The sequence below is a fragment of the Alligator sinensis genome, unplaced genomic scaffold, assembly GCF_000455745.1.
Source record: "Alligator sinensis unplaced genomic scaffold, ASM45574v1 scaffold1318_3, whole genome shotgun sequence".
Taxonomy (NCBI): domain Eukaryota; kingdom Metazoa; phylum Chordata; order Crocodylia; family Alligatoridae; genus Alligator; species Alligator sinensis.
The window spans coordinates 106,661-122,216 of record NW_005842634.1 but is presented as its reverse complement, the minus strand read 5'-3'; the positions used below and the strand labels follow the sequence as shown (position 1 = coordinate 122,216).

The 15,556-nt window shown below is 41.4% G+C and overlaps 1 protein-coding gene across 1 annotated transcript; it reads left to right on the top strand.

Moving 5' to 3' along the window:
- Positions 1-2: 2 nt before the first annotated feature.
- TLNRD1 (talin rod domain containing 1) lies at positions 3-1,804 on the top strand (the record flags this gene model as incomplete). The annotated part of the gene is made up of 1 exon (XM_006033442.3): positions 3-1,804. A coding segment is annotated over one exon (1,044 nt), but the record flags the coding sequence as incomplete, so codon positions are not given.
- Between the last annotated feature and the right edge of the window lie 13,752 nt (positions 1,805-15,556).

Here is a 15,556-nt window from a genome sequence, read left to right as displayed (position 1 = left end):
GCGGCGGCTCGGGCAAGTCCGCCAGCGAGGTGCCCAGCAGCAGCTCGCTGCAGAGGAAGAAACTCCTCTCTGTGTGCGACCACTGCAAGATCAAGATGCAACTGGTGGCCGACCTGCTCCTGCTGTCCAGCGAGACCAGGCCGGTGGCCACCGAGAGCCTGGCGGTCTTTGGCGAGTCCTTCGAGAAGTGCAGGGACACGGTCATCGCCCGCACCAAGGGGCTCTCCATCCTCACCCACGACGTCCAGAGCCAGCTCAACATGGGCCGCTTCGGGGAGGTGGGCGACAGCCTGGTGGAGATGGGGGAGCTGGTGGTCTCGCTGACCGAGTGCTCTGCCCACGCCGCCTACTTGGCGGCCGTGGAGACCCCGGGGGCTCAGCCCGCCATGCCCGGCTTGGTGGATCGCTACAAGGTGACCAGGTGGAGGCACGAGGTGGAGCACGGGTGCGGGGTCTTGAAGACCACCCCTTTGGCGGACATGAGCCCGCAGCTCCTGCTGGAGGTCTCCCAGAACATGTCAAAGAACTTGAAATTCCTGACAGATGCTTGCGTGCTGGCCAGCGAGAAATCCAAGGATAAGTTTGCCAAGGAGCAGTTCAAACTCAGTGTCAAATGCATGAGCACCAGCGCCTCTGCCCTCCTGGCCTGCGTCAGGGAGGTCAAGACTTCGCCCAGCGAGCTGACCAGGAACAGGTGCATCCTGTTCAGCGGACCCTTGGTGCAATCTGTCTATGCTCTGGTGGGCTTTGCCACTGAGCCCCAGTTTTTGGGCAAAGCTGCCACCATTAATCCAGAGGGCAAAGCTGTGCAAACAGCCATCCTAGGAGGAGCCATGAGTGTGGTATCTGCTTGTGTGCTCCTGACCCAATGCCTCAGGGATATAGCCCAACACCCAGAAAGTAGCACCAAAATGAACGATTACAGGGAAAGGTTGAGGAACTCAGCTTGCGCCATCTCGGATGGGTGCAACCTGCTATCTCAGGCACTAAGAGAAAGATCTTCACCCAGGACTTTACCGCCAGTGAACTCCAATTCTGTGAATTAACTCCCCCACCCCTGTGTAGATCCCCGTCATGGCTAAAGGAAAATAATATCCCACCTCCCCAGCCCCTTCTTTTTTATATACCAAAGAATTTGCTTGGAGGACCTCAGTCCTTTAATTTCATGTAGTGATGAAACAAAGCAACATACTCCAACTATATATAGAAGGAAGTGAAGGTGGCCAATTTGGGCCCTTTTTTTTTTTTTTTCTCTAATCAATTATTCACAAATAAATTTTCCATTACTCAACAAGGTCTAAACGCGAGGAGATGGTAATATCAACTGGTAAAAGTTTTCTACCTGGGGAGGTGGGGGGAAATCTAAAAAAGCTTTAATCGCGCTGGGTGCGGTTTTTAAAGTTTGTCTTGTCTTGTCTTCCGAAACTTCCCTTCTAAATTTTTACTGTTCAGTTGTGCAGGAAAAAAAAAAAAAGTTACCTCAGTTCTCATATTTGAAAAAAAAAAACACAGCAACAACTAGATGATGGATGTAGCTACTTCTTTTCTTTGTATGATTTCTTTTTGAATCAAGTGTTAGGTTAGAAGTGCATTTGGTGTGTAGGAGTGGAAGGAGTGGAGGTTGTGATTATGTTTCCATGTGTTGATTTCCAAGCTGGGGGGGGAAAGCTACTGTGAGTGTTTAAACAAACAAACAAAAATTACACTATAACAAAAGTGATTTTAATTTTTTTTCCAATGTCAGTTTTTATCTTGCATGTACTGGAGTATTTATTTCATCTATTAAAATGTTATGTTTCTCAGATGTCTTTCTGTGAATCTCTTAATACTTGAATAATTGAACAACTAGGCCAGCGTGCATTGTATGTCATTTTCCCCAGGGAATGGGTGGTACAAATGCAATTATTAGAGCAGCATACAGACTTACATTCAGTTATGTTATTTTAACAAATACTTCTTCTTTCCCTTTTCCCCCTATTCCTACTCTCTTCTTCCCAAAAAGGAATTCTTTGTATTATTATTTTTTAAAGCTGGACAGTAACCTGTGTACTAATAGCATGCATCTGGAAAGTGGTAGTTGTATTCTGGGTGACACAAAGAGGGTTTGCAAATATCAGATGTTCCTGCATCTTTGAGATGTGTCACTGTATTTTACCTGTTATTGGTTTCAAGGACTTTATAAAGCTTGTGAGTTTGGGTCAGATGACCTCATTATGGGCTCTCTACTGCAAGCCCTTATCATCATGGGCAAGCCCATTGTTTCAGTGCTACTTTGGCTGTGTAAGAGCTGCAGGATTGGGCCTTGTGAGCCTACTGAGGCCTGCATTTGTAGCTGTTCGACTTGAGTCTTTTTCAAAGCATAGCAAGTTTTATGCTGCAGGTAGAGCAAAAACATAACTGCCTTAAGTCTCTTGGAAGGGCCAGTCCAACTTCAGTGGGAGTTGTATTGGGCCTATGAACAGTACTATGGAATTTCACTGTAATTGTCTACAGTCGTGTTTTTAAAATTAATATTGTGCATTGGGTCATTGCTGTAGATGATTTATTTTAAGAGTTACAGCAGTTGTCTGCTTTAGAATCAGTCCTGGAATACTGAAGCGCTGTCCCTTTTATAGCATTATTGTTTCAAGTATGGGCTTATGCTAGGTAGTGTGTTTTATTTGCAAATGTAAGTAAAAGATTAGTTGGCTCTAATAGACTCTAAAATGTCATTTTAGATTGGATGTATGTGAACATATGTATGACACTTCTGGGTTTGGAAAAATGTTTGGTTTTGCTTTTTCTTTTAATGAAATTCAGTGGATCCTAAAACCACAATGCCCCCCTCCCCCCGCATTGAAACTCTTAAAACTCTTTCAGTTCAGTAAGTTGTGTTGCTATATGCTATAATTTTCACTTTTGGTTAAGCAGTCCCCTGTGTGTATTTAATGCAGTTGTGTGTGTTTTCCTAAATGATTTTGTGTAATATAAGCCTGTTCTATTCTATGCGCCATTTATGCTGTAGAGATAGAGGGGTTATATATCAGTGCAAGTTGTATTATGCACTTTATCTTAGTATAACCTGACCCAGTTTTTTCAGGTGTTATGTGCTCTAATTTTGGTTCATAACCCTGTCCCATGTGTCAGGCCTATGGGAGAAATATCCAGGAGAGGAATTATCTACCTCCCCCTCCCACCACACATGCACGCATTCATGCATGCACACTCGTTTGGATGGTAGGGTGTGTCTTCTGCAGGAATAACGTTGCTGTCCTGTGCCTTTGCACTGTCAGCAATTTCAGTGGCCCCCTTGCTCATCTTCACAGTAGTTTGCCTTCCTTGCAAGTGCCTTTAGTGACCCGAGAGGGGAAGGAAGTCTCTATAAGAAAGGTAACAGTCTCAGGAAGTATTATTTTCTTTGACTAATCTCTATGGGGATGGACAGGGGATGAGGAGTAGGTTCCACCCATTTCCTTAGCGCAGATCTTAGACGGAGTGAGAAGTGTCCTTTAGAACTGGGAAAAATGATGCTATGAGGCAAGCCGATCTCTCCCCTTCCGCGTGGAAGTCGGGACATGTCTGCTCGCAAAGGGTCCCTCGTGCCTGTGTATCTGGTGACATGATCTTGCTCTAATATTTTTTTAATTTACTGTGACCTACATTTCCCAGGCCTACTTCCAGATATAAAAGCAAAAGATTCTGAAGGGCAGCTCTGTAGCGTATCTGAAGAAAAGTAACATCCCACTGGCTCTTTTGATGTTTTTACTTAATAATTTTTGGCACTGCTGTATAATTAGATTCATATTGATGCATTTTTACATTGTTAATGAGGTTATATAGAACACAGCACAGCTTCCTTATTTCCTCCAAATATAAAAGGCAATATATTATTAATTGAGATAAATCTTACCACAACAAAATTGACACTAAGAGGTCTACTAAATTACTTCTGTTTTTACAATAATAGTGCAGAGTCCCACCCTCCCCCCATCTCTTTGATGCATCTTGCTTCAAAATGTAGTTTTTTGTAAAACAACAAGCTGCTCTAGATCGTACTTTCCCCTTTGAGGCATGAATTTTTATTCCAGTGTTATAAAATAAAGCCTGGGAATAAAATCCTGAGAAGTACAGTTGGCTAGGTTATGATTTAATAAATAGGGGCTTAAAACAAGTCTGGTTATGGTAAATTAATTCTATGAATTTACCAAAGTTAAACTATGAATTATTTAAATACCTGTCAAAACTTTCATTGATTGCTTTCCTGAATAGAATTCCCATTGATGATAACCTGGGTTACATGCCTCCAGATTGAGTGTATCCCCTTAAATCATTTATATAGTCATATACAGAGTAACATAAACAATTGAAAAAAGCCTTTTGATGTGAACTAATGTAAACAGATATCTTTGTGCATCGAGCTAATCACACACACACACACACACACACACTTCAATTGAAAAAGCATGGTTTTGTTACAAAGCATAAGAACATTAAAAAAAATAACTTTGTTTCATGTTTGTAAAAATTGAGCATGTATTGTGGGAATTATCTTGGAATACATTTGTATGGGGGATCAAATCTGCCGCATCAAGGAAGTATTCCAACAGTTTTGCATTTGTTGATTCACTTTGGATTTTCCAAGACAGAGAAAATCCAGACAAAGGAGGAAGTATTTTTACAGGAGCCCATGTGCATAACTTCTTCCCCTCATGGGAGAGGGCCAATATTATAGTCTCTTATCAGCTGACTTCATCCTTTAGGCCCTCATTGTCTAAAGTATACACATGTGTAACATTAGCCAAGCAGGTACACTTGATTTCAACATTTGAGTTAGATGTATGTAACTTTTTTCTCTGACAGCAGCAAACTTAATTTTCCAAGCATGTCACATACGTAGTAGATAAATTTTAAAAGTGTATTTAATAACACAGTTAACTCATTTTTAAACACATTGTGCAATGCACAGGGTTAGCCAAAAACAACACTGTCCCCACCAAAAGAGGACTAAACTTATTTTTAAAATGTAGGAATTTTTCTAACGGGGGGAAGAGTTGTCACATTCGTATTGGCTGTGTTTGCAGTTACCTTGTTTGTTTCTCTGTTATAATCCCGTTTGTTACTGATTACGTATGGGACTTGGATTCAACAGAGTTTAGGAGATCAGAGCAACTTGCTTGTTGATTTTAAAAAGAAAAAAGTAAAACTGTAAAGAGAACCAGTAAACTAGCAGTTAAGTGTTACTGAAAAGGAAGTGCATTGACTATTTAAGGCAGCTAATGCAAATGAAAATCCTTGCTATTTTTCAAAAGTAGGAAAAACTCCGGGTCAGATCATTCCCTCTACTTTTACCACAGGAAATGATCAAAGTAGCAGAAAATCTGCTCTTTTTGGCCAAACTTCTGTCAGATGCAGAAGGGGTTGAGCCAACACATGATGTCTGCAGTGTGGAGGGGGTGGAGCTCCTTGGCAGTGGGGTGGAGCCAAGAAAGAGAAACTCTTAGGAGGAGGGAGCACCTTCTCTGCAAACCCAGAGGAATGCTCTTGTTCTAGATAATGTTGGGACTAATCCAGCAGGCAGTTCTTAAATGATATAAACTTTCTTTCCAAGCTATCAGATGCTTCAAAGTATTAGACTAGGTACATCCAGAGGGCTCTGGGAAGCTGTGCTGCTTTGCAGAGCAAAGGAGCCTATGGAGCAGCTATAGGGCATCTCTGGGGTTTCCCTATTGATCTCAGGATATCCCTCAGTCTGGGGGGCCACCTCACTAGGTGAGGAGGCAAACCTTTGTCACCCTGGCAGGATGATTTAGTTACCAAAAAAAAAAAAGTCCTCTAGACCTTTGTGTCCCCCATTGGCTCTCTCAAGGCTATATGAGCAGGACAGCATAGTATGGGCTTGCATATTTTACATCTGTTGAAATTTTCTATTTCACTTTCTGTGAAAGACCTCGGATGGATGCCACATAGGCAGGCATTCCTTTCCCACAAAACTGTGCAGTTCCTAGGTTGTCCCATCAATTAGGACTCCTTCAAAGGTACCTGGTCTCCAGGCCCATTCATTTCAATTGTCTGGCCGTTTGCTGAAGAGCCAACACAGTCCTACTGGTGACACAGGTACCTGTCCATTGTAATGGACTCAGACCATTCATTTATTTCGTTTGAGGCACTACATTTTCTAAGACATTTTTTGGTTAGTATAAAAATCAACCTAACAAGCAGTATCCTTCAGACTCTCTCTTGAGAAGCTTATGGATGTAAAGGGCCTGATCCTGAGCCTACTGCGCTCCATGTAAATAATAGTTCATTAGAATATTTATTATAGTACTTATCTCAATATAAGCTCAAGGGTCTGCTTAAATTGCAAAGCTAGGAAATGTTAAGTCTGAAGCTGTGTCCCCACAATCTGCCCTATCGTATTAGAAGAGTGCAAAGTTTTTGCTATGCAGCATCTGATTCTATATATAGGCACAAAGTCAAGAATGGTGTTTCAGCACTAACTAAGCATTTCCTGACTTTTTTGACTGTTTGCCAAATCCTTGTTACTGTTTTAACTTAATTTCTATAATTTCCCTTTTATGTTAATAAAGATTTCTTGTGGCTGTAAAAGCTGAAGTTGTCTAACTCTACAGATGGCTTGGCTTTCATGTAAATGCTATTTAGATTATTTAAAGGTCCTTCTGGTTACCAGATGGCACTTTTTGGTTTATATGTTAAGCACTTCTGAAAACCAAATATGAAAAGTGATTACTAGCAACTTGCTTCATTTTAAAGGGGGGTGGGGTGGGATTTAGTTTGAAGTGAAATGACTGAACGCAAATGGATTGGGTTTTTTTGCTTGTATCCAAATACACAAAACTATTTTCTTCCAGTCTTGTCTGTTTTAGGAGGCAGGAAAAGTGCAGTTCCTAACACCAGTCTGGCCAATAATGTGTCTGTCCTGAGACATACAAATCGGAGAGGTGACCCTGCAACAGAATCTATGTGCCTGGACCCCAGTGCCCATGATAGAGCCCCATGTCTCTGCAGAGAGGTCCACCCAGACTGCAGGTTCTGGGCTTAAAATGAAACCCCCTCAAAAGTCTGTGGACTATCATGGTGGCTGTTATTGTTCTCAATAATTCACTGATATGCTATATGCAGCTCTGATGGCTTGAACTATCCCTCAGTTAGCTTAGGAGCATTTCCCTGGCCACTGGATGATACAGAACCTCCCGATTCCTGTTTTGAAAGCTTGGGGCCTGGCCAAGAAAAAGGAGGCATGGCCTCCTTGCCTGGAGATTGGTTCCTCAAGGCTATCTGCAGACAATATAATTAGCACTATGGTCCATACCAGAGCCCAAACAGCCCCAGAATCTGCAGAGTGAGAATGTGGCTTGAAATCACCTTTGCCCAACAACCTATGCCAAGCTCAGTCCTTGGTCTGACCAGCCAAGTGGGACCACAGGGGGCCCTAACATTGATGTCAGCCCAATGTTAATTTGCTTGGATGTTAGCAGATGTTACCTGTTTTTAGTAGGGTTTACGTTTTGTTGATGATGTTCGTGCAACACAGGAAGGGCAGTGGTCGATCCCTGAAGCAGGAGGGCCTCAGTGGTTCTATTTTATAGAGCAGGCCTCTGTAGGGAAGGTGAATGTGGGACGCTGCCTTTAGCCTGCCTTCCCCTTGAAGGTAGAAAGTGCTTAGGAGAAATTACTAGGGTTTGAATTATAGATGCACCTACTACTTGTTGCTTCCTAGTTCCAGCAGTGATTTTAGTTCCCAGGAAAGTGTAAAGCAGCTCAAGTGTGCTGAGTATAAAACTATTTCCCAAAATTGTCTCTCTCAATACAGTGCTAGTCTAATCTGTCCCCCTTAAAAATATTCATGTTGAATGTGGCCTTAATATACCCTGGAATGTGTTTTGTAATCTAACACAGAAAAGATGAGATTTTAGACGAACTGTGTACAGCAAGGCAAGTTATAAGATGCGTAACTTCTGCCTTTCTTGCCCTTTTTCTGTGGAATAAATTTGACTCCACAAATACAGTCATAGCGAATCTACAGTTCAGGCCGTCCCTAACTTTAGGCCATACTGTCTAAAGTGACCTGTAACCGTGAAAACTCTCATGCTTAGTGACTGGCAAAGGAAAAAGAGAGAGAGAGAAAAAAGGGTACCTTTTAATTTTTTTTTTTTTTTTAATTGAAGTCATTTGGGTCAGCCATTTTAGGCATATCAGATTTTGTAACAGAGTGGGCATGCTTGTCTTGTTGATGTGAATTGTTTCTCTGCTCATACTTTAAAAAAAAGTAGCTTGCTTTGTAAAACTTAAATAGACTTTATGTATAAGTAACCGAAGAGAACATGTGCATTGAACCGGTATTATGAAGTTACACACAGTCAGATTCCTTTAATGTTGAAAATTCTGTCAGGTACCCACATAGGGACTGATTATAACTTCTCTTAGAAGCCTGTCAAAGAAATCTTGTGAACATCAGATTAGAGGTGCACGTCTCAATAGTCTGTGCTAATGGAGCTTGCAACTTTTAAAGGAGCAGAAAAGTGGTTGTTCTTATACTGGTATAAGCTCCAGAGGCTAAGCCAGTGGAGATTTATGCATTCATGAGAGCCACCTTTGAAATTTGGCACAGAGAAGTTCTGCTGCTTGTGCTGTAGGCACTGATAATGCTTGCAAAATCCAGGAGTGAAATAAGGTCTGAAAAATGTTACGGTGACAGGAAGATCCTATTATTTCAGAGGTTGATACACATGGACAACCAGGGTGACTATATGTGTGTCTTAGAAGGGGAAAAAATCCTAAAAATGTCAGGCCATATCCCCAAAGGTATTATGCACCTAACTCCAATTCATAGGAGTTAGGTGCATAAATAAGAGTTAAATGTTTAAATGCTTTTGCCAATCTGAGATTTTGTGATAAAATCTGACTCTGTGTGTGTAATATGTATGCATATTTTGTATATAGAGAGAAATAGGTAAAAAAAAAAATCTTCAAATTGTATATTTAGCTTGCTTTTTATAAAAAAAAAAAAAGAAAAAAAAAAAAAAAAAAAAAAGCAGACAATAGAATATTGTGGCAGAGATGAAATAAAACACTGCAAAGCAGGTAAATTTGCAGTTAAGGTTCCAACATCATCCTGGCAAACAACTACAAGGAAAAGGCAGGGCAGGGTTGAACTTGGTAGAATAATCATAGTTAATAAAATAGTTAGAGACCCACCTTATCTCTTTAGCCTTATTCACCAACATCTTGCATCTTACCTTTGACTATAAGCCAGGACTTCATCTCCCTTACTCCATCCTCCACTCCTGGTAAAACACACTGATGTGGAACAGAGCCTCCATTGTACTCTTTGAATGACCGTATAGAGACTGTGTATTCCATGGTACTTCATATCCCCTATAAATTGAAGTCTGAGACTACCCCTTCCACATCAGGCTAGGAGTATGCCAGTGCACCATCTATGAAGGTTTCATCAAAGTTTCAGTATCAAAATGAAGACCAGAGAGTCTCCTCTAGGCCCTGGAAGTAAGAGTTACATATAATTGATCAAAAGGACACAACTGTGCTATTCAGATATGTGAACAGACTTGGATTTCTTCTGTGTAGCACTTCTTTAGCCTGTTGGGGGTGCTTTTAGAGAGAAGGGGGTTGGATCCCTAGCCTATTGGTGAGTGTTAATGAATGACTTAGGGCTGCTGCAAATTCCTCTGTAATGTAGCAGGGGGACGGGGGGCGTCTGTCTAGCTATACTATTCTACTGACATTTTAGCTAAGGGACTGCATATCTTGAAAGGTGTGTCTTTGACCCTGGAATTTAAATTTAAATAATATAAAACCAGTACTTGGACCTTCACTGAATTGTAGCAATTGAAGAAGTACCAGGATATGGGAACAAAAATTCATTAGCCAGTTGGACACTAAGTACCAGGGAATTAACATAGGCAATGACTTCATGATCCATTATAATCTACTTGATACTAATACTACTTAATCGGCACTTCACAGGTGATAAGAGCTCTCCTGAACAATCTTGTTCTTCCATTATCAGGTTTTTACTGCATTTCTCCTGCTTGTTGGCTACCTGATCATTTCTCTTGTATCCTGTTTCTATTTACATACAAAGTTTTACTGAAGCACTTGTTCCATCTGCTGCTTAGGTCTGCAGTGTCTGCTGCTCTCTCAGAGGCCTGAGGAAAGGCATTCTGATACCCCAAAGATTGCCTCCATCCCAAGCATGCAGTTGGTCCAATAAAAATATGCCACCCACAAGAACTCTTGCCTCTTGTATACTAAACCATTACAGCAACGCTATCACCTTAACACTACCAAAAGTCAAGCAATAATTTATATTTATTGGTGAATCGCCTAATAGATCTCTCTCTCTCTCTCTCTGTGGAGATCTGTCAGACCTCTAAAGTCTGCCCAAGGAACAAATTAAAAACCGCAGAAATCCTTTACTCAGGCCTAGCCTATTTGACAGAATTTCTAGAGTAGTTTATCAAATTGTCTTTATCTAGTCCAATTTGTGCAGGGAAGTGGGAAGGACAAAGAAAGTGCTTTGTCTAATTATCCAATTATTATTTCCATGTCTGCCTTAAGAAGACTGTCACGACCAAAATACTTTCTTTGAATAATAGTTTTACTTTTATACTTCAAGCAGGAGTTGTGATTTTTTAGTAAATGTTTTCATGGGGCAACTAAAGGAAATTGTGCTACTTGGGTTGTAATACTACAGAAGAGTAGGGGCCAACCTTTTTTGGCAAACTGGCCACTTGCCCCAAACGCCCGCTTAATTTCCCTGCCCAATCTGCTGCTCCACTTTCTGCTTCCTGCCTGCTCTGCTGCTCTGCTTTCTGTTTCCTGCCTGTGCTCCCTGCTCAATATCCTGCTCTGCTTTTTGCTTCCTACCCAATCTGCCACTGTGCTGCTTGTCCCACCTCACCCAGTCTGCTGAGCATCATGCACACAGGCTGCCCGTGCCACTTGTGGCATGCATGCTGCAGGTTGGCCACCCGTTACAGACTACAAAAATGTGCGTGTGCTGACTTCAGTGAGGCTCTTCTATGGGCACAGGGGGTCCTTCCAGACAAAGCCATTGCAGTATCAGGACTATAGTTTGCTGTTACCTGTGGTACTGAGAACTTCTATTCAGGGCACTAATCCCCTATGCTTTAAACAGACAAAAGTTCCTCACTGAGATTAGTTGATGCTTTATAAAGACAAAAGGCTTCACCCCCATTAGCGGAAAGTTGTGTCTGAAGAAAAGCAAGCAAAGCTCAAGTCTGAGTTATCAGCTATTTCTTTTCTAAGAGCCACTCATTCCACAAAGGAAATGTTTTAATTACATCTTGGTTTTTCATGCCATTCTCAGAACAGAGAATATATTGCATTATTCTGTAGTAATGGGAAATACTTGCTCATACCTCTGACGCCTTTACAGTCTTTTCCCTTTTACTTAGAAAATAACAATGCAGCGTACAAATGTCTCTCTGGGGGCTAAATACACTTTGCAACTGCAGCATCGCACCCCGTAGCGCTGAGGAGTTTGCTGAGTAAAACAGGCTATTTAACGCAAATATGAATTGTGAGAGTAGATTTTTTTTCCAAAGGACATTCAGGAATATCATTTTGCTCTCAATCTCTTCACTATATTCCCTTAAATTAGCCATATTTGATACTTTCTTCCCCTGTAAGACCATCATAGGACTATTTACAAAATAAAGATCTATCTATAGCAATTAATCAATATTTTAAAGCAGTTTTAAGTAACTATCACTTGGCCGCTGTGAGGCTGTGAATGGTCTCCACTCCCACTGATGTCCTTAAAGTCCTGAGTTGTTTCTGCTGCTGTTCAAATTAAACTGTTCACGTTACTGTGGTTAAAATCAACTGTGCACAGAATAAAGTATCACAAATATTTTTAACAAGTCCAGAAGAAGAATTCTTCGAAGAGCATATTTTATACATCATGAACTTTACTTTTTTTAGAATAGCTAAATAACATGGGATCTGAATTTTCCCCTCACGATTACTGTGTATATGATCAGAAGCAAAAAATAAAATAGAAAAATCGGTCTGAAAAATTTCTTCCCATCTCTAAATGTATTTTGAAATAGGTTTAAAGATTTACTTTTGTAGCAGAGGTTGGCAGCAAGCTCTCTTTTCTGGTACAATATGGAGCATAAGTGAAAAACACCCTCTTGATCTTGGCGGCAGGGGTGGGATGAGTGGTGCAAAAGGAACTATACCTTTCCACTTGTTAACTGCTATACAGTTATTGCACCTACTCACTGCACTCTAACCTCTTTACAGTTATCTTATGTGCATATATCTTAACATTTAGCAAGTTACTTCAGTTAGATCAATCCTTATGCATCTTCCCCCAAGACTAAATCATCCTATCTAACCACATTGAGTCATGGTAGCATTTATTAAGATTAAAAAATGAAAGCCGAACAGGTCAGAAGATGAGAAATTTAGCCTACTAATTTTAAAGGCTGTTGTCTTTGTTGAAGCATGTTTTAGGAGAGTCTTGCAAGCCTGAAGCAAATTATTTTTAAACCATTTCATTTTATCATAGTCTCAGGAGAGTATAGTGCACTCTCTTCCATCCCAGGCTATTTGGAAATGAATGCTTATTAGAGCTTTTTTTCCAAAAAAATAAAAATGCCAGCCTGATGTAGTTTGCAGTGGGTTTTACTTAGTCACTCTGCTGCGATGTACAGTTTAGCAGGTGTGTGGGGGAGCAGGGTTTGAGTTTAATGCTGGATTAAGTACTACAGCCAATTGAGATTGGCATACATGGGTTTTTTTCTGACAGAATTGCAGGCTTGCCAGTGTTTGTAAGAGGCATTCCCCTGGGTTTTTTTGTGGAATTATAAAATGATCTTAAGACCTGGGGGCGTTTCTGGGTTTTTGTTTTGTTTAGTTTAGTTTAGTTTTTCTTTCATGTCTTATTTCTTGGCCTTACCTAGATACAAAGTGCAGTGCCTTATGCATATATGAAGCTATCTTGTGCTGTACACACTGTCAATAGCACACTTCCCTTCCTTTTATTGGTGCTGGATCTATTCTATTGGTGTTGGACCTGAAGTTGTTGCTTCAGACCTTTCAGTCCTTACTGGTCTCGCTTAGATGAAGATTGGGCTTTGGTTAGGATCAGTCTTGCCTGTGATCTGAGCATGTAGGGTGTAGGCTGGCTTCCACATTGGCAAGAAGTGCAGTTCGAAGAGGTTATTGCTGAAAGGACAGAGAGATGCCTAGTCATCAAGAATATGCTAGAGTGGTATTTTAAGAGGGATTGAAACTGGTGGTCCTTACTAAGGCTGTAGTTAGAGGTCTGTCCCTCACAAACTTGTACCCAAAGGAACAGCTGAGCCTCCTGGAAGGGCAGTATGCACATAGATAGGGGCCCTTCATGGGAGTAGGTCTGGACATGGTGAAGCTGCATGTTGAAAATAATTGTTTCTCAAGCCAGAGTTGAGCTAGCAAGGTAAAATGGGCAGGATTTTCAATAATGTTTCTGTATGCCACTACGTAGATCCTTGAGACTTGCTGTAGGAACATGCAAATTGTGAGTGGGGTTAGTGTACATCTGGACACCCATTTGCTAGAGAAGTCTAAGAGCTTCTGAAAGGGGTTAGTTTAGAACCACTCTCATTTTATGGCTATAAAACTTAAGATGGTATGATAGGTCTGAAAGAGATGCTCAGACCTCCAAATCATCTCTCAATTTAGGTTATTCGTGTAGGCACCTTTCTCCAGTGGACACTGCTCAACTAGGAGCCATTCCTTACCTCTGCTGTTTCCCTTAACAGTCCCTTACCCTATTCTTCTGCTGAGCAGTAAGGGAAGGAAGTAAGGATGGAAGGGCGAAAGAACATAATCAAAATATGGCTCAGCATTAGCAACAGACTGAGGATTTCAGCTGATAGGCTGAGAGCTGCAAGCAGCAGCTGCAGGAGTAATATGAATACTCATTCTCTGCATCCTGCCAATGACTTCAACCATCCCTGGATATCAACAGTAAGCTAACAGTTGTGCTAGTTTCTTCAAGGGCAGAATTATTTTATATTTTAACCCAAACTACAGGTGAAAGTTAAATTGGATCAAGATAGTACATAGACTACTGGAACCTCTCATATCTTCAGTAGGGAGACAGATGAGCAAGGAAACAGTACTGCAAAGCTATGTGCACCACACCGCTTGTAACTGCACATTACTAGGTCTAGTTTGCAGTCTGGCAACCTTGTTTACTGGAGTGAAAGTGGTACTGTGAGCCATTGCTGTTCGCCCTCAGGCCACCATCTGTCTTCACCTTTTCATATAAACAGACCTCTGACATTTCCAGGTAAAGAACTGTGCATCTCTCCTGTGAAATACTCAAGGATAGAATCATACCCTTTGACTGGCTTTTTCCTGGGTATGGCATTACATAATGAAGTCCAAGGATGTGGGGTTGTTGGTTGTAGCCGTGTTGATCTAAGGACACAGGCAGGCAAGGTTCATTGGGTTGGTGTGATATCTTTTATTAGACCAACTGAATAGTTGGGAAAAAGTTCTTTACAAACTTTTGGGCACAAACACCCTTCTTTAGGCATTGGAAGACTCTGCTCTTGTTTTGAGATCTCCAAGGTAGGGTCTCCCAATGCCTGAAGAAGGGTGCTTGTGCCTGACAGCTGCAAAGAACTTTTTCCCAACTACTCAGTCCAAGGATGCGTTTTTCTTTCCTGGTTATCACCAGGATGTTTCTCAGCACATGCTGATCAACTAGGAACTATTCCTCACCTCTGTTTTCCTTTTAATGCTTTGGCCTCGTCCAAAAAATCATTCTTGCCGGCTTACAAAAACAGCTGGAACAGCAACATCACTCCATTTTAAGATCTGAATTGTGTTAGCTGTTACATTGGTTCCACATGCTCCTAGGGTGGAGACGGCAGTTAAATTCCCAGCACAGCCAGTCAGGCCAGGAACTGCAACCCTGTGGTAAGTGGCAGTGACTTTCTAATTCTTGATTACATTATGAGAGAGAAGATTGTTCCCAGAGCAATTTATCAAGAGGAAAAAATGGAAATCAGAGTTCCAGGATGACCTTACATCCCAGTGATCTATTTGGCTGGAGTCAGTTATTACTCAGCTTCTCCGTCACAGAGGCTGTAGTAGTCTCATGCTTTGTCATCACTACTAAGTGGGCAGACTCCTGAGCTCAGTGCATATGCATCTGGGTGACAGGAGAAGGATTTATGAACGAGAGAGCAGAACAAAATGTACCAAACGGTTACCTGAGACCAGCATTGGTCCTGTTCGTATAACTTAACTTACTGACTCTGGAATTTCCTTTCTAGACTGAAAGTTGTTTTTGAGCCAGTGATGCTGGGATACATTAAAAACAACAAAAAGAAGGACTTTGGGGCAACACAACCTCAGAGTAGGGTATGAGTGTTGTTGAGGACCTCTACAGAGAGGCAACACAGTAATTCTGTCTTGTTTCAAGTACACAGAGCTTGAAAAGTTTTTTTTTCCTAGAAATGTGTAATGGGGCTGTCGGAAAGCAGACCACTCCCCTTCCTAGTAGTTT